The 20,852-nt window shown below is 33.8% G+C and overlaps 2 protein-coding genes across 2 annotated transcripts in view; one reads left to right on the forward strand and one right to left on the reverse strand.

Annotated features, from left to right (window-relative positions):
• Nucleotides 1-11,389, forward strand: part of LOC110991604 (lysine-specific demethylase lid) — a 30,755-nt gene extending 19,366 nt beyond the window's left edge. Inside the window, exons 21-30 of the mRNA XM_045632034.1 lie at nucleotides 82-252; nucleotides 758-948; nucleotides 1,269-1,390; nucleotides 2,127-2,281; nucleotides 2,825-2,970; nucleotides 5,350-5,464; nucleotides 6,065-6,218; nucleotides 6,737-6,907; nucleotides 7,499-7,636; nucleotides 9,887-11,389. Of these exons, the coding sequence (XP_045487990.1) occupies nucleotides 82-252; nucleotides 758-948; nucleotides 1,269-1,390; nucleotides 2,127-2,281; nucleotides 2,825-2,970; nucleotides 5,350-5,464; nucleotides 6,065-6,218; nucleotides 6,737-6,907; nucleotides 7,499-7,636; nucleotides 9,887-10,029 (1,506 nt within the window). The 3' untranslated portion in view covers nucleotides 10,030-11,389. The remainder of the gene's footprint in view (nucleotides 1-81; nucleotides 253-757; nucleotides 949-1,268; nucleotides 1,391-2,126; nucleotides 2,282-2,824; nucleotides 2,971-5,349; nucleotides 5,465-6,064; nucleotides 6,219-6,736; nucleotides 6,908-7,498; nucleotides 7,637-9,886) is intronic.
• A 3,361-nt stretch (nucleotides 11,390-14,750) lies between these two features.
• Nucleotides 14,751-19,223, reverse strand: LOC110991602 (facilitated trehalose transporter Tret1). The gene is made up of 4 exons (XM_022257032.2): nucleotides 19,075-19,223; nucleotides 18,164-18,299; nucleotides 17,688-17,833; nucleotides 14,751-16,364 (listed from the first exon to the last, which is right to left on the reverse strand). Exons 1-4 carry the CDS (start codon nucleotides 19,111-19,113, stop codon nucleotides 15,189-15,191), a joined length of 1,497 nt encoding a protein of 498 aa, XP_022112724.2. The 5' UTR covers nucleotides 19,114-19,223; the 3' UTR covers nucleotides 14,751-15,188.
• Nucleotides 19,224-20,852: the final 1,629 nt, after the last annotated feature.

Here is a 20,852-nt window from a genome sequence, read left to right on the forward strand (position 1 = left end):
ATAATCTGCCACACAATATATATATTAGTCCGTATAGGACCTATTGTCCTTAAAGACGTTGAGTATAATTTCTTTTAACAGGTTGAAGAAATGCAGTCAAAAGAATTATACCCGTACATGCATAGTGTGGAGGCTTTGGTAAAGCGGTCCATGCAAATACCGATATCGTTATTCGAGAAGGACCAATTGGCAGCTGCTCTACAATCGGCTAAGGAGTGGAAGAGAGGCACTGCTGAGATGTTTTTGAAAAAGGTAGGGTCGACTTAGGGTCCTTCAAGAAAAGAGCGTACCAATTCTTAAAAGGCCGGCAACGCACTCGCGAGCCCTCTGGCATTGAGGGTGTCCATGGGCGGCGGTATCACTTAACATCAGGTGAGCCTCCTGCCCGTTTGCCCCCTGTTCTATAAAAAAAAAAAAGGTAAACAAAACTTCACTTTTTCAGGACGGAACTTGGCTCCTTTTTAGGTCCACTTTCGTTTCTAAAATCATTTATCATAATATTTATAATTTGGTTTTCTTTTCACAATTTTGATGGGCCTAAAAACTATGACAAATTTAAATTAAATTTAATCAGTTAGTTAATTGTATTGAATACTTTGTTTGTTTGTTCCTTTTTGTAAATCTTTTTAGTTATAACATATCATGTATTCCATCTGTGGCTATGTTCTCGGTGTATTTGTTTGATATTATATGTATTTTGTGATAGCTGTAGGAGTACAAAAAATAAAAATAAAATATAAGTAAATTTTTTTTCCAGAATTGGCCGTTTACCCTTCTAGAAGCTCTGTCACCTCGTACGGAAACGAGTAGCCCTCGGCGACGGGGAAGAGATAATTCAGAGGATCCACCTCTATTGAAGCACTTTAGTGAAGATGCCACGCCCACTGAGATCGTTGCAGCGTTCAAACAGGCTGAGTTGAGGGAGTTGGCTGCTATCAGAGAGTTAAGGTAAAGATGCTTCAAGAATGTAACTTGGAGGTACTAGGTTTGAAACTGTTTTGAAACAATTGAATTTGAAAATTTTAGTATTTTTCCGTCATTAATTTTATTTTCTTTCATTCGATTGAAATCATTTCGGCCATGAAAATGTATTCCAGCCATTTTGTCTAAGATCAAAGATTTTCATCGTTTTCAAGATCAAGTTTTCAAAGTTTGTTTAATGTAAAGCTTGAAAAAACTTTTTTGGCTTACATACAGAAGCCACTTTGACTGAAATAAAATAATCATTTGCAATAGAATGGGTAACTTATGTATTATTTTTATTTTAGGTCAAAAAATATGCGTAAAGAAGTCCGATCACCGCCCACAGCCGGTCTCACGTTTTGCACTTGCCAGAAACGACAATATGGCTTGATGACACAATGTGAACTGTGCAAGGATTGGTTTCATGGTAAGTTATTTGTATGATTATTTAATTAAATATATTTATTCAAGACGTATACGTACACGGTTAAGTAGCCTAATAATATAACAATTTTGATTTTTTTTGTTTTTGTCTACAATATTTATAATAATTATACTTATTTATTTGCGTTAATATGGTACAATAATGTTATGGTGTTACAATCTAAAGTTTACATATAATGTGCATGCAAATTTGGCCCAAAAAGAAGTGTATATAGATATTACAATTACATTATGTATCATATTACAGTCACCTCTTATATTATTTTATCACTACATCATCACATTAATAAAATATATTATTACCTAATCGAATTAAAGTTTCACACAAATAATCATTAATACAATGTATTTTTTCTTCGAAAGGAGTTCCTACATTAAGTCGATTTTTCTTTGGTAAATTTTATAATAATTAATAAAAATGCTGAATTGCTAATATTAAGTTAATTGATTTTTTTAACTTTATTTATCATCAGAGTTATAATGATTTTATTTTCTTCAGTGTTTAATGATATCGAATCACTGAAATAAAATTTTACTCCAACCACCGTTAATATGAATTTATTACCAATTTAATTGACATTTTTCCAATGGCTATAATAATATTACGATATTTTTATTCAAATTCTTTGTTCTTCAAGCTTCATCTTCGCCAACCGGCATAGTCCAAATTAAGCACATAAAAAGTTTTTCAAAATAATTTATTATAATTGTATTTACAGCATCATGTATATCAGCTGTCCGTGATGAAACAGAAGATAGAGAAGAAAGCCCGGAGCCAATAGAGTTGCCGTTCCCGTCTCCAGAAGCGAAGTTCCTCTGTCCAGATTGCACCAGAACGAAACGGCCCCGACTACATCGCATCCTTGCGTTACTGGTAAGAATACTATGGTATTGATTGTGTGTTAACTTAAACTTACATATAAAATGTTTTGAATTTTGATATGTTTGTAATGATTAAGCTTAAATTAGTGAACCGATTTTACTATTGGAACATTACGTTATACTCGTGTTATATGTTTGTATTGCTAAAATATTAAAATCAGTGAATTCAAGAAATATTTTATTTTTTAGAACCATTATAAGTATTTTGGTTTTGTATAAATACTTTGTGTGTTATGTATTTTTGCAATTCTCTTGCCCTATATAATTTTTTTCAATATTTTTTTAACAGTAGAAGCGATCGCTTGAAAGTAATAAGACCGCCAATTGGCCGCGTTTTCATTTAATTATGTCAATTGCATGGTATTATATTTCTGCAACGAAGTCATAAGTAATATCACCAATTCGTTTCAAAAGTATATATGTATTTACTTAGAATTGAATGGATAAAAATAATATTGACTGGTATTTGGAAGTAATTATTTCTTCTATCTTCTTTTATGTAGACGCACTTGGTAAATGAAAATATTTTCTTCAGGTGTGGTTACAAAAACTCCCAGTACGTTTAGCTGAGGGTGAGGCATTGCAATGCGTGACAGAGAGGGCAATGGCCTGGCAGGATACAGCAAGAGCTATACTTTCAAGTCCCCAACTGGCTGCGTACAAGACGGATCCCACGCAAAGGTATACAAAATAGGCTCACACTAATAAGAGCTTGGCTTAAAATGTGACGTCATAGTCACTGGTGGGGATGGCTTCTTGTATTTTTATTTATATATATATATATATGGTTACGGTTAGAATAGCTTTGCAACCAAGCAAAAACCTATGTTTTTGCTTGGTTGACCGTTTCGAGTTTGTTGTGTCTACCTGCATTTTTGTTATTGTATTTGTTTTGTGAATTTTTGTATAGGTACCTTCTGTGCGCTCTAGTAATAATTATTTAGTCTTGTAATGTTTTTCTCAGTAAGCTAATTTTTTTAATTCATATATATATATAGTGTTGCCCAAAGCAAGACCAAGACGAGACTTAGACCAGTCTTGGTATTGGTCTTGCGTCAATATACCTGGTCTTGATCTTGGTATTGGTATTGCGCTCTCAGTCTTGGTCTTGATCTTGCAGCAAGAGTCTCGCAAGTCTCGCAAGACTTGCAAATACCTATTAGCCTATTGCTATTTATTCGTCACTCATGTCAAATTGTAAACATTCACTCCGAAAGCAATAAGAATTTAGAGTATCTAGCTAGGTAAATGGGCGAGAATAATAAATAAGATAGACTCGAAGCGAAACTCAATTGGAAATGACTGAAATTGAAATAAAAACTCATATTTATAAGCACACAAGCCGAAGACTGACAAAGAAAAATGCGGCATTCTTTGATAGATAGAATAAATCTTTGAAAGATTAAAAAACAGAAGTATCAGAATCAAAATCAGATAGGTTTTGTCATTTGTGCCTACGCAAAAATAAAGTGTAGATAATTATGCAAATAATATTGTTTATTATGTTCCTTTTTTATTGGAACTATACGTTGCCTGCTGTTTTTATGGAGGTTACTAGCTACTAGAGTAGATACGATAGAAGTTGATAAACCGACACTGCAAATCTCGATTTTTGGAAATGTGTGATTTTAAAACCAAATGCGTAAAGCAATATGACGTCGCTCATATTTGGAGTTTTTCCACGTTTCAAGTTAATGTTTAAATCACCCACTTCCAAATTTGCAGTGCAATGTCCTTCAAAAAGGTATAATAGGTATTAATAATAATATAAACTAGGTATATTAATATAATTTTTTTATAATATCCTTACGACTACAATCTTCCTTGCGAGGAAAACATAATCTACGTCCGTTTTGAGCACTCAAAAACCTATTATATTCTTTGGAACCATAGGCAGTGACGGCGACCTTTGACATGAAAGCGACGCGACGGCGGCAACACAAAGTCTAGGACTAAATTTTTACCTATTTTGGTAGGATTGTCAATGTTAGCATTAGCACAGAAAAATAAAATTAAGTAAACACAAAGTTTATCATATTATCTTTTTTAATAACTAGGTATCCAAGATAGAATATTTTTTCTACTAATTCCCTAAGTACTCAGTCTTAATATATTTTTCATAATTTTTTGTTTTTCAATAATTTATTGTGTGTAATTGAATAGTAAACTCTAAATCTTACTTGAAAGCTTTTTTAAAATAAACTTAAGTTAATAAAACGAAAGCACTGACATGGCATATACAATTTTCAATGTTGCTGCTCACACTTTAGTACCTAGGTATATCACTCACTGTCTATCATTTAGCGATATTAACAATGATTATTTCGAAATCAAAATATTCGCAATTCAATAGATGCAATACCTACTTAGTTATTAATTATCATGTCGCCCGACAGCCAGTGTGAGAATGTATTTGTACAAGAAACTCAGAGCATTCAATTTATACCTACCTACTGCCGACATCTTCACGGTCATTTAATTTTATCCTCCTGTACCATCCCTACCAAAATAGGTAACAATTTTGTGTGCCTCTGCCCGTACTCTTTGTCGGCGAATGCGGCGCTCAAACAGTGTCAAATGCTGTGATACACTTGTTGCAAACCGCGGCGTCTTTGTCGGTAAATTATCAAATATGTATATCACCGACCGACCAATAGTTTATTCGCAGAACGTCACATTTTCCCAATCAACATTGAACCTTAAAACTCTTTGGATATAGTTGAAAATCTGTTAAAGAAATTAGATAACGCCCAAATCTCAGTTTGTCTTAACTGCAAGACGCAAGAGTATTGCAGGCTTAAGTATTGTCTTGCTCAAGTCTTGCAGGCTTCAGTCTTGGTATTGGTCTTGCTACGATAAGGCGGTCTTGGTATTGGTATTGGTCTTGCAAAAATGCAAGAACAAGACCAAGACTGCAAGACCAAGACCGATTTTGGGCAACACTATATATATATACTTATATATATATATATATTTACTTATATATATATATAAGAATAATGAATGAAAATATAGCACTATCAAAGTGGAAATGTGGAAATTATAAAGATGTTTCCATAGGTCGTCAGCGAGCGTGGAACACGCGTATAGTGCGACGCCGCGGTCGCCAAACAGTCGTACGCCAAGCATTCTTCAGAAGCTCGAGGACGCTATGTTGGAGGGGGATCTTCTTGAGGTAAATTATACTAAAACAGTTTTGATTTTATTTTTGCTTTTTATTTGAATGTATGCAAAAGGATGTTTAGGTTTGTCAGCAAGTAGATGATTAGCTGCCTATTATGAAAAAATATTGCAAAATGTATATGTGTTCTTCAAGTTTGATGGGATTGATTTGCTCCAGTTCAAACAATTTGTATTAAAAACTTGGCGATTAAAAAGAGTGGCGGAAAGTTTCTTGCCACTTCCTCTTACCCGCTCTACGCCCTTGACTTGCGAACTGGTTGTAAATGTAAATTTACAATTAATTTAATTTGTTTTTTTTTGACGTTCATATATGAATAGAGATATTTTTGAGTTTGAGTTTATCACGTAAGCAGATTTACTAAAATGTAACACACACACACTTCTCAGCAAAAATCAGCAAAGATCTCGAAAATAATAGTACATAAACGTAATAATTTTTGTAGGGATCTTTTAAAATGCATTTTGTTTTCAAGCTAAGACAATGTGTTCCCGTAGTCACCAAATAAGAAAATCAAAGACAATTTAGTGCTTATGTAATACTTAATGGACCCCTTAGCTCCAAGACTCTGTATCTTATCTCAATACGATATAGGTCCGTCTGGAAGAGCAAGCGCAGATCTGGAGCGCGGTGTGGGCAGTTCGGAGTGCGGAGGGCCGTCGCTCGGGTCGCGTGTTAGAGGCGGGTAGGCGCAAGAGGCCTCCTCAGCAGAGGCATCATCATCAGCTAAAGCGGAGTCGGCCTCATGGTGGGTACAATGTGGAGTTTAAATACAAATTGTTACTCATAGAAGAGAAATAAACCAAAAACTCTTGCCGAAAATGACTGCACACAACACGACAAGATTCCCCCCTCCCAATATAGCGTAATTATTAATATAAAATAAATAATTATTTACTAAAGAAACTTTAATAAAAGGTTTTAGGAAGAAATTAATGTTGATAATGAACCATTAAGTGAATTTTCAAAATATATAATGACAAACTGAAATTCAAATTGCAAATAAATTTTCCCTTCTTCTGGGGGCAAGGGCCCGTTAGGAAGTACTGGCTTATACTCTTTATTTTGTAAATTTGTTTGTTTCAAAGTTATATCAAATAGTAATTTTTTTTTCAAATGTTTCCATCTATTTGCTTTATGATAACAAATAAGTGTTTATATTTATAACATAATAACAAAACTCTATATAATACTTTCGTTTTATATATATACTTTTAATTGGAAAAACCAATTTTGCAACAAAACGAATATTCCATACAACTTCAGGTGTCCCAGCACCGACAACGAAGTCAGTCAAACGAGGCTCATCAACAACCACCAACTACCTGAATCGGAAGCAGCCTTTGTCTTCTGCATCAGGTCTGATGATGCGCAAGCATTACATGGCCCGACAAGAGAGAAGGAAACGAGCTAAACATGTTCGCCACACTAGATTAGGTGAGTGTTTTAAGAAAAGGAATCTTATTTAAGCTTCCAAGATGAATTTCGTCTGTAGTAGTCTGGTGGAATCCGAATTAATTTTTTTACAGGAATTTTAACTTTTCGTCATAGAATAGGCAAAAATAATCGTGTCTCAATTGGGCATTCACAAAAAAATTGCTTTTTTAATTTCTAGAAAAGATTTAGAGGTTAGATAACTTCATATTAAATTTGTAACAAACTACATAATATCGCTATAAAAATACTTGCTGCGATAGTCAAAGTCACTCATTTGTTCATTTAGGTAACACAATGTACACTTACGAATAAAGAAATAAGAAATACATATTAAATACTTCCAATTTTACATTTACTGCCAGTTCTCAAATCAAGGGCGTAGAACGGAAGAGAAGAACTGTCAATAAACTCTCCACAATTATTTTTAAATTTGTTTATTTTTATAAAATAAAATTAACGGATCACGACACGATTTTTGTGTATTTCATATTATTTTACATACAATTATTGAATGATTTAACTATGATTCTTCAACACACTGAAAATCGACATTTAAATATATACAATATGATAAAAAAATGATTTTTTCAGGTGGTCAAACCCGTGGTGGTCACGCGGCAGCAAGTACGACGCGTCGCCAGGCTGCGTCACGAAGAAGCAGTACGTCATCTCCTTCATCAGCTGAGGATGATGACGATTGTGCGGCTGCGGCTTGTTTGAGACCTACCGGTAAGTTAATATTCGTGATAATACAGAGGAAAGATTAATATGAAAGTATGTTTTTAACTATATGGTTCAAAAAGTACTGGACCGATTTTGAAAACTCTTTCACCTATACTAAATTATCACCGATTAATATAGGTTATTTTAATTGCAGGAAAAATAATGATTCGTTCTAAAACTCCAATAATGTTAAGGTGTAAAAAAATGCCTATAAAATATCCTTCATCGCATGCGCTGGGAAAACTGTTGATGATAGAACAATAGTATATTTCATTACAAGTGCGGAAAGCCTGTCATTGCAACGAGTTCCGACGAATGTCTACCCGAGCCGAGGCGCAGCCGAAGGTGAGGGTTGACAGTCGGGACGAGTTGCAATGACGGTTCCGCACGTGTACTGAACGACTATTTTTAATACAGTTGCGAAAAAATTAAACTATTTACTTTTTTTCTCTTCTCTCTACGGAATAAATCCATTGCACGTAGATATGTTATATATTTCCGGTAAATTGTTCTCCGAAGCATTTTGTGCAATTATACTGAGTTCGGGTGGTATCCATCAAATAAAATATCGTCGAAATTACTCATTTTGAGCAACAAATAACTCAACTCGAAAGAACATTTTTGGAAAATGGCGCCAACCGCAAAGAATATGAGCAAAGTTTGATTTTTCTTTTCTTCACCCATTCTGGGTAGGCAAAGGGAACTTGGCCCATACAGCCAATTCTTCAGTAGACTATTTTTATTGAAAGAAAACCAAATCTAACTCGTTGAATCCAATCATTAAATCTGATATTGAAACAAATAAAGTAGTAGCTTTTTTCTTAAATATTTGCATGAATCATAAAAACTTTTGTGATTTTTTTAGTAAAAACTTCATGGTTAGTTTTTCTTTTTAATATTTTTTTATTGATATGAAATAAAAGAAACCTAACCTAACTTATGAATCCAATTATTGGTAAACTTTTTAGAAATACGTATTTGCATATATGATAAAATTCTTTTTAATATTTTTTAAATTGATATGATATGAAAAGAAACCTAACTGAACTTATTGAATCCAATTATTATATAATATTTAGAAACCATATATCATAAAAACTTCTATGAATCTTTTTAATAAAACCTTCGTGGTTATTTTTTTCTTTTTAATAGACATTGTTTTGACAGTTGGCAAAGAAAACGCACGAGTGCGGGAATGGCAAAGAAAACGCACGAGTGTGTAATAGCCCACTTTCCGAACGCTATACCTCCCTGCAATATGCCACTTTTTGAGCAACTGTATTAAAAAAAATATTACACTATAGTAAAGAACAAATCAATATCTCAAAAACTGTTGAAAAATAAATGTCCACCCGTGCGATGCCTAGTATTCTTTTTACTTTTACTTCTGCGCTTTATACATCCCTCTTTAGCAATGATTGTTAGATTTTCTTATAAAGTGGTGCTTCAACCCCTTTTGACCTTAACCAAAGATTTCTGGACTCTGTGGTCATTTCTTTTGTAATAGGCAAGTAGGTAGCCTTCTATGCCTGACACGTGCTCTATGTGGTTAAAACATGCCCGTTACATTTTCACCGTACGAGCGAGTATTAAATGCTCACATAAAAAACCAGTTTGTAAGCTCGTGGGGAAATGCATTACGTATACCTTTCCGCAGCACGATTATTTTTGGTAGAGGGTGATGTGGGACTCTCTTCTGTGCTCCCGAAGTTTCTCTGGGTTTGGGTTTCTCTCTTCTCTCCTCGGCGCCACCAGCAAACGCCTCAGACAGTTTAACAGCGTAGACTTGTACGTACCCCACCAACCTGTCATTCGTTGAAATCACGGCCCCGAATGATGTAAAATTGAACTGCAAAGGCTCCCAGATTAGGGGCCGTTCATAAAATACGTTCGCATACAAGGGGGGGGGTCTGGCTGAGTGTGACAAGGGGGAGGGGGGGGGTATAGGGCAGCACGACGTTCGCCGTTTATTATTTTTTGACATGAGCGCTAGCTCTGTGGCGCGACTCTAGCGGCGTTGCGATCCGTCACAACGGGTTTCTTTGTTTTTTCCAATACTTGAGAGAGTAACGTTTCCACGTACCCTGTAACCCGCTCTCGATTCAGTAACAAATGAAAATACTCAAAAAATCATTTAGAATTTATCACAAAAAGTGTGACACAGCGTGACAATGGGGGGGGGAGGGGGTCAAAAAAAGCTGATTTCAGTGTGACGTATTTTATGAACGGCTTCTTATCATGTCTTCAAATTTTCAGGCAAAGTGGATTGGGTACAATGCGACGGAGGCTGCGATCAGTGGTTCCACATGCTTTGCGTGGGGCTGAGTCGCGGCGCGTTGCGTGAAGACGACGACTACGTGTGCGGTTCGTGCGCGCAAAAGAGAGATTCGATACATTAAGTATGTACAGATTTAGACGGCTGTGTACAGGATAACCATGAGTTTGTCAAATGTTGGGTAAGATTCAGACGACTTTGGATCTTACGTTAGACATTAATAGATAGTTATATTAACAGCTATTTTTGCATGCACTTTTTACGACAAGAACTTTGTAAAATTTTGTGGCTTCGAATTTGTTTTGTATAAACTTATGGTTATTGTTAGGTTACCCGGACTTGCCGATTTGTGTATTAGATTAAGGCTGAACATATTTTTAGTATAATGTGACCTTATTACACACATTCTCATGAACTCAAACTCGGTCAGTTCCCATAAATTACTGTTGTGTTAAATGTAATCCGTTGGTAATATGGGAATTGATTGTTTAGATTATTGGATTTGACAGTTGAATGCCGAAATAACATCTTGATGAAATTTTTAATAGTTCATGTTAGTTTCAACTTTGCTTTGATAAATAATGGAGAATTTATATAAATATCAAAAATATATCAGTACAATCAGACATGACAATTAAATTTTTGAAAATATAAATGACTTCGGACTTGAATTTATGAGGCATTCGTATATTATGAACAATTTAACGAATTTTAGCAAATAAAAATTGAGTTATTAATTTATGATTGGTATTCAAGCAATACCGGTTTGGTTAAACGGTAAAATTTGATAAATAAAATGAATTTAAACGAGAATTAATGATATTAAATAAACATTTTACTGCTTAACAGAAGTCCCGAAAAATTCAATACGCGTTTGTATCCAGTTTTATTACAACAATACACGTATAAATACGTAGGCGAATCGGTATAAATAATATTTAAACTCCAAAAGTATACAATCTAGTCAAAGCATTTTTATAAGACTCCGCGGAAAAATATTTTTTATCATTCAATTATTCAAACTTACAGTTTTTACATATTAATGCCGTTTCGCTTACATACCGTAAATCCAAGCTTTAGCTGGTACCAGTTATGGGTTGGATGTATGGAATTCAATTTAAAACAAATATCAATAAAAATCTACTTTTTTGTTATCTTGTTATGACATGCGTAACTTGAATGTAGGTACATCATTATCAATCATTTTTAGCAGAGAAATCTAATTATAACCATGAATCGATACGCCTTTTTGCCGATACGATACTCTATAGAAATATCGCCGATACCGATACCAATACCAACGCTTATTGAATTAAAATTAAATTAAGCTATAATATATCAAGTTTGGTTTAATTTTTTTTATTTTTGGTATGGAAAAAATAATACGCGCGATAGCGGTCGATGTAGTAATGTACACTTATGAACGTCAAAAAAATATATACATTAAATGCTTTTCATTTTACATTTACTGCCAACTGATCTCAAATAAAGGGCGTAGAACAGAAGAGAAGAACTGGCAATAAACTCTCCGCCTTTTAATCATCAAGTTTTTTCTTTTACTCAACGTTTGCAAGTAGATGTCAAATTGAACCATTACACAATGTTCCATATGACATCTTGACTAATAAAGAAAACTAAAGTGTCTAGCGAAATGGAATACGCGGGTACAAAGCGGTTAAAAAGGGCAATGATAGTCCGTTTCTCGTATGCAACACACTAGATCAAACAAGATACGCGTCTACACAATTTTTTTAATGCGCGAAATTTGTAAAGTATCGTTGTATCGGCAATTAAAATATCGCCGAGACCTATATATCGGCAAACTCGAAAGTATCGCCGATATCGGTATCAGTATCGGATGCATCCCTAATTAAAACTAACAGGGAGCTGTCTCAGGCATTATCAGAATCGCGATGACTGTTCCTGCCTTATACAGTCGATTTGGCAACGAATAACGAACCTTCTGTGTTACGAATAGGGTCTCTTTTGCATTATTACGTACACTTAAAGATTAATTAAAGGACTCTTGGTTTTCCCAGTTCTATTCATCAACGTAGTAAAAACCTCAAAAAGATAGTATTTTATCTTAATAGGAAAGTGTGATTGAAAAGATCGGAGGATACATTTTTGCTTGATGAGATCCGGAAATGGGGCTTAGCGCGAACTATAACTCCCCTATGTCAAAATCTAATATATTTTTACTATACTTAGTTTGGAGTTTGGATTAAATCTTACCCTAAGCCATTGTTTCTCAAGCGAGATTCGAGTTTTTAAAGAGGTCGCAGTCTGTTGAAAAATAATGGTACAAAAGATTTTTTTTAAATAACGCACTATGTACATATGTATTATAATTTTACAATGGCTGCCTGCTTTACTTTTGGATTTTTCATGGGTCGGCCACATTAAAATGGTTGGGAAAAGATGCCCTAGGCGTACAGATCGCGGGGAGTTTTGTATTTTTTTCTGTTTTTCTATATAACTTACAAAATAGTGACATGGACAAACTCTTTGAGGTTTATAATATGAAAATATAGTAAACTATCATCATTTATCGAATTATTTGAAAATAGAACTGTAATTTTGAAAATATTTGTTACTTTAAGGGCCTGTTTCACAATGTATGGCTAAAGTGTCAAATAGCTATACAACACATAAATTATTCGAAAGATAAAAGTTCCAAATAAGATACTTCGAATTTCATGACGTATAGCGCTATCTGACAGGTGTGTAACGCAAAAATACTATTTATCATACCAATAAGTAACAAATAGCTTATTTGGAACTTATCCGGACATTGTGAAACAGGCCCTAAACAAGATATTAACTATATTATGTTTTGATTGCGAGTCACGCTAACTGAAAAGTACTCAAAACTTCGAGTTTAAATAATGTATATTCGCGTGATATTCAGTTTTAGAAGTTTTATATAAATAATGAAGCAAGCATATGAATTTTATTTAAAAATGGCAAATTGTATTATTGGCTGTCCTTTAGTGATGGCTTAACAAGCATATGTGAGTTTCACTTATCACAAGTGAGAATAGGCGTTTTTGTTCATTAAAATTGGCTAAATCTTTGAATGGTTTTCAATATTTAAATAACAATAATGTACAATGGTGTACGATCTCGTTTCCATGGTTAATTTTGTTGTTTATGTATTGGATAGTACTAAGTTATTTACAAAAGTGAAAACTTGAATTTTTTTTACGTCCCGTGCAAATTCTTAGTTCCCTAAACTGATTTTTCATTTATCTATTTGATCTTCAGTACTGACGAAAACAATGAAAGTTTTAAAATTACTCAATATACCATGCTAATTACAGCTTAATTAACAGATATAAAATTATTTACGTTTATTTTGTAGATTTTGAATGTTTTCACTCGTAAATAACATAGATATTGACTGTAAAGCAAGATACAACATTTAATATTTGTGTATTGTGAAATAGACTAATATATAGTCTTGCTAATTTCGTGGGTCGGATTTAGAATTATGGCCTTGGGAGGTTTCGAAGCCAAAATCGAGTGTTCAAAATTTTGTAAAATTGAAAACGCTTCTAGATAACCTGAATGAAAAATTGTAAATATTTTTTTAATGCGTTAGATGATTTTTATGTGTATTTTAGATGCGACTGGACTTGTGTGGATATTGTGAATACATTATTGAGACTTCTAAGCGAAGCTCGAGGGTGTGAGATTTTTAATAGAACATATTTCATTTAATCTGGAATTTATTATAATAGTATCATTTTATTACAGTATTGGCAGTAGAAGTTGGTTTCTATCAAATTTGTAGCACAATTCTCATTGCCTAACAATAAAATACAGTTATAGATACAGTTGAAAACAATAAGTGTGTGAAGGATGAATATATATTGCGCTCTCATTTCCTCCGAGCTAAGCCTAGATACACCTGTATCAAAGCCTACAAAATAGATTCGTATCTTGTGTATAATTTTTAATTCTTAGGTTAATTTTTATTACCCCCTGCGACCTTATTTTGAATATTTAATATATCGGATTTAATTAATCTTATTTAGGAACTCATTAGGAAAAGTGGTCTAAATGCAAGTGAATGTATCAAGAGAGTTCCTTTCTATATTAGAATATTCTTAGTGAGGTCGCCATATTTAAATTATTACCCGGTATCTTTTGGACTGTGATTAGAATTTATTCTGATATTAAGTTGCCAATGTCAAATTATTGTGTAATGTCACTGAAACAGATAGCATAGCGTAAAGTTGTTATTTTTAAATATAATGCAACAATAAATTTAACTAAATATTTTTATTTCTATTTTTAAGTTATTTTAATACATGAAATCTTAAAGTATTTGCGATTTTTGAGCAATGTTTGATGTTAAGAGCCATTTTCAGCTCGTAAAAATGTCTTTGTATGCACAAGGCGATTTAATATCAAAAAGGCATATTTATGATTTTATCTTTTGTACGTCTAGTTTTAATTTTTCATCTAATTTATACATCGCAAGAATGGACTTTATGCTATGCACGTTACAGCCTTGACGTATACGTAAATTATGGGCTAGAGCTGAGAAATATGTTCGTTCGAATGTCAACCTTCGTCATGAAATATTATGGTTGAAATTCACTTGCATTGGAAGACGGTTATACAGGCCTTTCCTCAATTCGTTTATTCGTACTTATACAGGAAGTTCTTAAGAATATAATAACTTACGTATACTCACAGGTACCCTTCTGATCTGATGTTAAATGTGCGAATGGAGTTGTACAGATGATAGATAAGGTGTCGTGTGTGCAACTACACCGGCGAACGGGACGTGTATAAACTGTTAAGTCGATAAATGATTTAAAGCTCACATCGCCGAGTATGGTTGGACATCGCGACCGTTATTGTGTACCAAATAATATAGACAATTATTAAATATTAATTGTTTTATTTATAAATTACCTATTAATATCTCTTGTACTTAGGTTAAGCAGTACCATGGGTATTGGGGAAGCGATTTGCCTTAAAAATAGTCTTGACTGAGTGAGAGTAAAGCTAACGACGCTTTTACATTCTCACTCACTGCAATTGTTTCAGCGTAGATCATACAGTATGATTATCATATACTAGCTACAAGGAATCTCCCGATGCTTTATTTCTCAAATGGTTATATAGATTAAAGTCTATGTTATGCTTATTGAAAAGAAACTGCCACGACGGCTGGTCTTTTCCAAGGAATATCACAGTCGACATTACACGATGAAGGTACTTGTGCTGAATGAGACTTATATTACAAATGTCATGTAGCTGGCATTACTATAATGTAAGTGTCGAACTAAATCTCTGTTCAGACACTCTCCTTTTATAGATTTCTATTGGGTTAGACTGCAACGACAATCGGGCCTCAATTTCGTCCAATCTCAAAGGTTTGCCTCGAAATTCGTCTTCTATTTGCTGTAATGTCTTCCCTTTCGTTTCAGGAAGCAAGCACCACACTACAATAATGTTTACAATCAAAATTATCGAGTACAGGTAGTAAGTGCCATGTAAGCCCAAATTATCCATGAGCTGGAGAAACGTTAAGAGTACAACAAAGGTAAAAACTCCACCAGTTGCTAAACTTATCGACCCACCTATACTTCTGTATTCCAATGGAAATACTTCTCCACCTATTATGTTCGGTAGGGGCACCATGCCTACAGCCACAGTAAAATACTGTATATTTATCAAAAGCGCCGGTAACCAAATGGAACTGTAATTCCAGCCCATCAGACGGCAAAGAACGTAAGTGGCAATGGCAATATGACTTATCACACACAATCCACCAGTAGAAAACATCATCGTTCGTCGCTTCACTTTGTTAATTATATAAACGGCTAAGAAATTGCATATTAATCGCTGTGTGTCCAAGAAAACCATCCAAAATGCCACATCGCCTTGAGGCATCAAATTGCCAATTATCGAAGGCGCAAAAGCTGCCATAGTCGTACCACCAGAAAATTGTAAAATGATATTTAAATGGGCCATTATAATTATTGGTTTGTAGAACTCTTTCTTTTTTATAGTGTGAATTATATCGACGATTTTATTCCTATTATGTGTTGTGGTTGCTTCGTATTTCTCATAAGCCAACCTTGCTTGAATCATGTCGTCTAGTTCTTCATCTTCTTCATTGCCTCTGAGCCATCGAAACACCGCTTTGCATTCATCAATTCGTCCTCTTGCTAGGAGCCAACTGGGAGATTCTGGTGCGTAAATCGTCATCAGTAAACTCACAAACGGAAGAAAGACTGAGATAAAAGCAGTCATTTGCCAGCTGAAGTAGGAGCCTATTAAATGTACGAAGAATATGCCGAATGCTTGTGAAAATGAAATAGTGGTTAAAAATGCTCCACGGTTTTTGGGGCTGGTGTATTCACCAATAAGGACAGATCGAAGAGTATTGAGCATTCCCCCTGAGAGCCCTTGGAGTGCCCTGGCGATGATAATTTCCTGTAAGAAAAAAATACATTATCGAAATACCGTAATAATAAGTGTTATATTCAAAATCATTTAATCATATAGGTAACACATAGTACGAAGTCTATATATATACAGGGCGTCCCACGGCGATGCCACACGGAGGGAAAGTAAAATAAATGTTAATGATAGGATATTTTACTGAAAGAAGACATCGTTTAATTTTTAATAATAAGTAGAACTGCATTCACGGATTTTTTGAAAATCGCCTACCTCAACCGGGAATCGAACCCGCCAAATGTGACAGTAAATTTACATGTATTTTATAATAGCGTTTGAAAGGGCTACTAATAAGCATTATTTTTTCCTTAATAACCTAGCATATTAAATGAAACTAAAAACATAAAATTTTACATTTTATGAAAAAAAAAAAAATCAAATGCTCAAAATGTGATCCGTTGTTGTTGTCTGTTTGTTGTATACAAATTCTCACTCTTTTAATAATTTCTCTCCCTGTCGATTTACTTATTTTTGCATGGTGGATGTTTAAAATAATACATCTAAGTTCATTTTGTAACTCCTGCACACTGTTGTACCGGTTCCTGTAAACTAAATCTTTTACATAACCCCATAAAAAAATCAAGTGGTGTTAGATCTGGGGATCTCGATGGCCATCTAATTTGTCCAAAAGTGCCGATCCAGGAAGGAAAATGTTAATTAAGAAACTCGGCTGTTCTCCTACTGTAATGAGCCGGAGCCCCATCTTGCTGGAATATGAGATTTCGTCGATCTGCATCAGGAAGATTATTAATCTCATTTCTTAAAATCTCAAGAGAAATTATTAAAAGAGTGAGAATTTGTATACAACAGACAACAACAACGGATCACATTTTGAGCATTTGATATTTTTTTAATACAATGTAAAATTTTATGTTTTTAGTTTCATTTAATATGCTAGGTTATTAAGGAAAAAAAAATGCTTATTAGTAGCCCTTTCAAACGCTATTATAAAATACATGTAAATTTACTGTCACATTTGGCGGGTTCGATTCCCGGTTGAGGTAGGCGATTTTTAAAAAAATCTGTGAATGCAGTTCTACTTATTATGAAAAATTAAACGATGTCTTCTTTCAGTAAAATATTCTATCATTAATATTTAAGGTACTTTCCCTCCGTGTGGCATCGCCGTGGGACACCCTGTATACCTATATATGCTGAACTATATTCTTAAGCAGTGAATCTTCTCATATAAACAAGTTTTATTTAGGAACCTAGAGAAAGTATAAAACTCGCTTTTCTCGTTTAGGTTTGCATACATTATTGTTCAAAAATCATACAGATTCTCTTTATACTTACAGCAACACTGGAAGCAATGGTAAGCATGAACCATCCAACCAATGCTGGTACAATTAGGATAACATGGGTTGCCTTGCGTCCATAGCGGTCCATTAATGGCGTAGCTAAAAAGAACCCTGGGATCATGCATAGGGGTAGCATACCGGCTGAAAAATATAAAGCGATCATTATATTTAAATCTATATTTAACGTTGATTAAAAAAAAGGGTCTTGCCGCATTCTATGGCAGTAAAAATTGCGTGTAAATTTCAATCAAGATTATGAAAAAAATTGTTTCGAAGATATTACCAATTATACTAAATGTATATTATATTACACTGTATGTTTCTAGGAAAAAATACCTGGGCAATTACTTATATACCGCTTTTATATTTAACGGACAGGAGACACTTATATGACATCTGGTATTCGCGTGATCGCAAGAACCTATAATTTTGATACTTGTAAGTGGTGATAAAAAATATAAACCACCTTACCGATCCATGCTTCTTCAGTCTTTGTAAGTGGAATTTCGGTGTCCTTAGATTTGAGCGTTGGAAGCTGTACTGCTAAATAACCAAAAGCAGCACCTTGTCCTATTATATTGCAACAAATCGCCGCTGTTACAAAACACTGAAATATACAAGTAAATTAATCTGAAAGATTATGTAAAAATATTGTGTGACAATCCAAAACAGTAGAGAGATGACATGTAGGGTAGACTGTGTACGGTTGAAACGGGGTACAATGTACCCCAACCCTAATGCCAAGGGCAAAAAGACTACCAGAGCTGAAGCCGATTTAATATCCTACAAACAAGCCTATGAATGTAAAAGTCTTCTTTGCAAATAGCAACAGAAACGAATAAACTGAACGACTGTTCATTTTAACTATGTAGATGTTACATTAACCTTTACCTTTTTAACAACAGATTACATGTTGTTATAAAGGTACACAAATAAAACATGTTCATTTATTAAATTTTATTTTATCTGCATGTGTTTGAATTGGATGGATTATTTTATAGGAATAAATAAATAAATAATCATAATTTATTACCATCTAACAATTGTTTTTTTTTTAATATCGTTTTGCACATAAAATACAGTATAGGTAATGATCTCAAATAACATTGCCGATTGGTAGACAGATACGATCTTTAATTTAATAGATTTCTGTCATCCCTTGCACAGTTTATTCCAATGCTGTACCCAGTCTAACCTGCTGATAAGTTTCTTTAAGGCCATTTGAAGAGAATCGCTGTTGGAACTTATAGAGTACTGGACCCTGCACTTTCATGGCCCCGTGCGTTACTAGCGAAGCCAATGTTATACAAATAAATATAGAATTACGTATATTAATTAAAGTTATGCATGAAGGTGAATGAAATAGTCTTTGTACATCTTACTTGTTTTAAAAACGGCGATCCTTTCTCATTACTTGACATAATTAATCCCACAATAAGCTTATTATTTCTTCATATCACCATATTACTACATTATAACAATGAAATGTATTTTTACCTCAACCGAACCGCGCTACTTATCGCATATTATCTTTAAGATTTGAAATATATACTGATATATTATCACTTATGTCATCTCAAATCTTTTTATTGAATATATAATCAACGCCGAGCTGTGTTTGTCTTATTGTGTAGAACGCGGAATTGATAATAATGTATTAGATAACTTTTATTAAAGTAACATAATAATGAAATATGCAGTATTTGCAATGTTATTAATAATAAAAAGAAAATTAAAAAAATAAATCAGTGGCGCTACAACCTCTTTAGGTCTTGGCCTCAGATTTCTGAATATGTTCCATGATCATTTTTAAATCTAATAGGCAGGTAGGTGATCAGCCTCCAGTGCCTGACACAGGTCGTCAACTTTTTGGGTCTAAGACATGTCGATTTCCTCACGATGTTTCCTTCACCGTTCGAGCAAATGTTAAATGCGCACATAGAAAGTAAGTCCATTGGTGCACAGCCTTAAACTTAGTCTTCTTATGTATTTTTATATTATTAATAAAGAAACAGCTTCTTACTCAATTATGTTCTTAATAAAAACCACTTTGTATGCCAATAAAAATATCTTTACATATAAAGAAGCACTTAATAACATGGATTGGTACAAATAAAATCATTTGAATCCAGATTAACTGATAACTAACAATAAACAAACTGCAAAACTAACTATTAAAAATGGACTTTAAAGTGAGAGGGGAGCAACTATGGATATCCAGAACCAGTTCATTTACCAGAATGCTCAATCCGGACCTTGGTGAGCGTTGACCAAAATGCGTTCATCGTAAAGGAGGGCCAAATGAAATAAAGGCATGCCTGCAATTAAATCCAATCCAATCTGATTTCTGTTTACTGACACCTCGCTAATAGTCAATTTCGTATGGTCAATCAAAGTATGAAAATTAAATTATATAACAGGAAATTATCTATGATCTTAATATAATTCCGATATAATAAACGTCACATGATTACGATAAACTAGCGCCATTATTATTGCAAATATTTTATAACATTTAATGATTAAACATCGTGTGTCGAGATAGTGACAAAATTTCAAATAAATGTTTCAAATACTTACACGAAATGAAATTGCTCTTTTGCTTAAATATTGCTTCGGATCTGAAATTAGGAATTTTTTACTAATAAGTTATTTCAATAGAATTTAATTCGAAAACACCTCAATTAATGTTTCATAAATTTTCTACCTGTAGCTGTTTCTCTACCAGTAGTGGTGTTGTGTTGTGTGGACTCAATTTCCGCACTTAGACCTTCTTCCAGAAGCTCAGAAGTTTCCTTGGCACTTCGCAGACTTCACAGCTCGACCAGCTGATTCTACCGCGCTAAAACAGTCTCTGGACATGGGAATGTCCTAGGACAAAGAGATGTTTTCTAACCAGACAGTGGCCTTTAATAGTTCCTATCTATTCTCCACCAATTGTGTTAGTTTTATTAAGAATATGCTTAAAAGTATTAAGAATATCCATAGTGCTAAATAACCTATTATGAGAACATCTCACATACATAAAACGCCAAATTAAGTATTACTTACTTAAATAGATATATTATTATTTTTTCCTGACGTTCATGTTTGAACTTTTTATATATGTTATGAATTATATCCATCTTTGGCTATCTTTAGTCCAATTGATTTTTGTTAT

This window comes from Pieris rapae, chromosome 18, assembly GCF_905147795.1.
Source record: "Pieris rapae chromosome 18, ilPieRapa1.1, whole genome shotgun sequence".
NCBI lineage: Eukaryota > Metazoa > Arthropoda > Insecta > Lepidoptera > Pieridae > Pieris > Pieris rapae.

What these genes read in the sequence shown, in the direction of transcription:
- LOC110991602 (XM_022257032.2), bottom strand. Translation starts at nt 19,113, where the DNA reads ATGTCAAGTAATGAGAAAGGATCGCCGTTTTTAAAACAA. An exon ending in GATCGCCGTTTTTAAAACAA is followed by an intron (nt 18,300 to 19,074) that starts GTAAGATGTACA and finishes TGTATATTTCAG; the next exon opens with TGTTTTGTAACAGCGGCGAT. An exon ending in CCATTGCTTCCAGTGTTGCT is followed by an intron (nt 16,365 to 17,687) that starts GTAAGTATAAAG and finishes TTTTTCTTACAG; the next exon opens with GAAATTATCATCGCCAGGGC.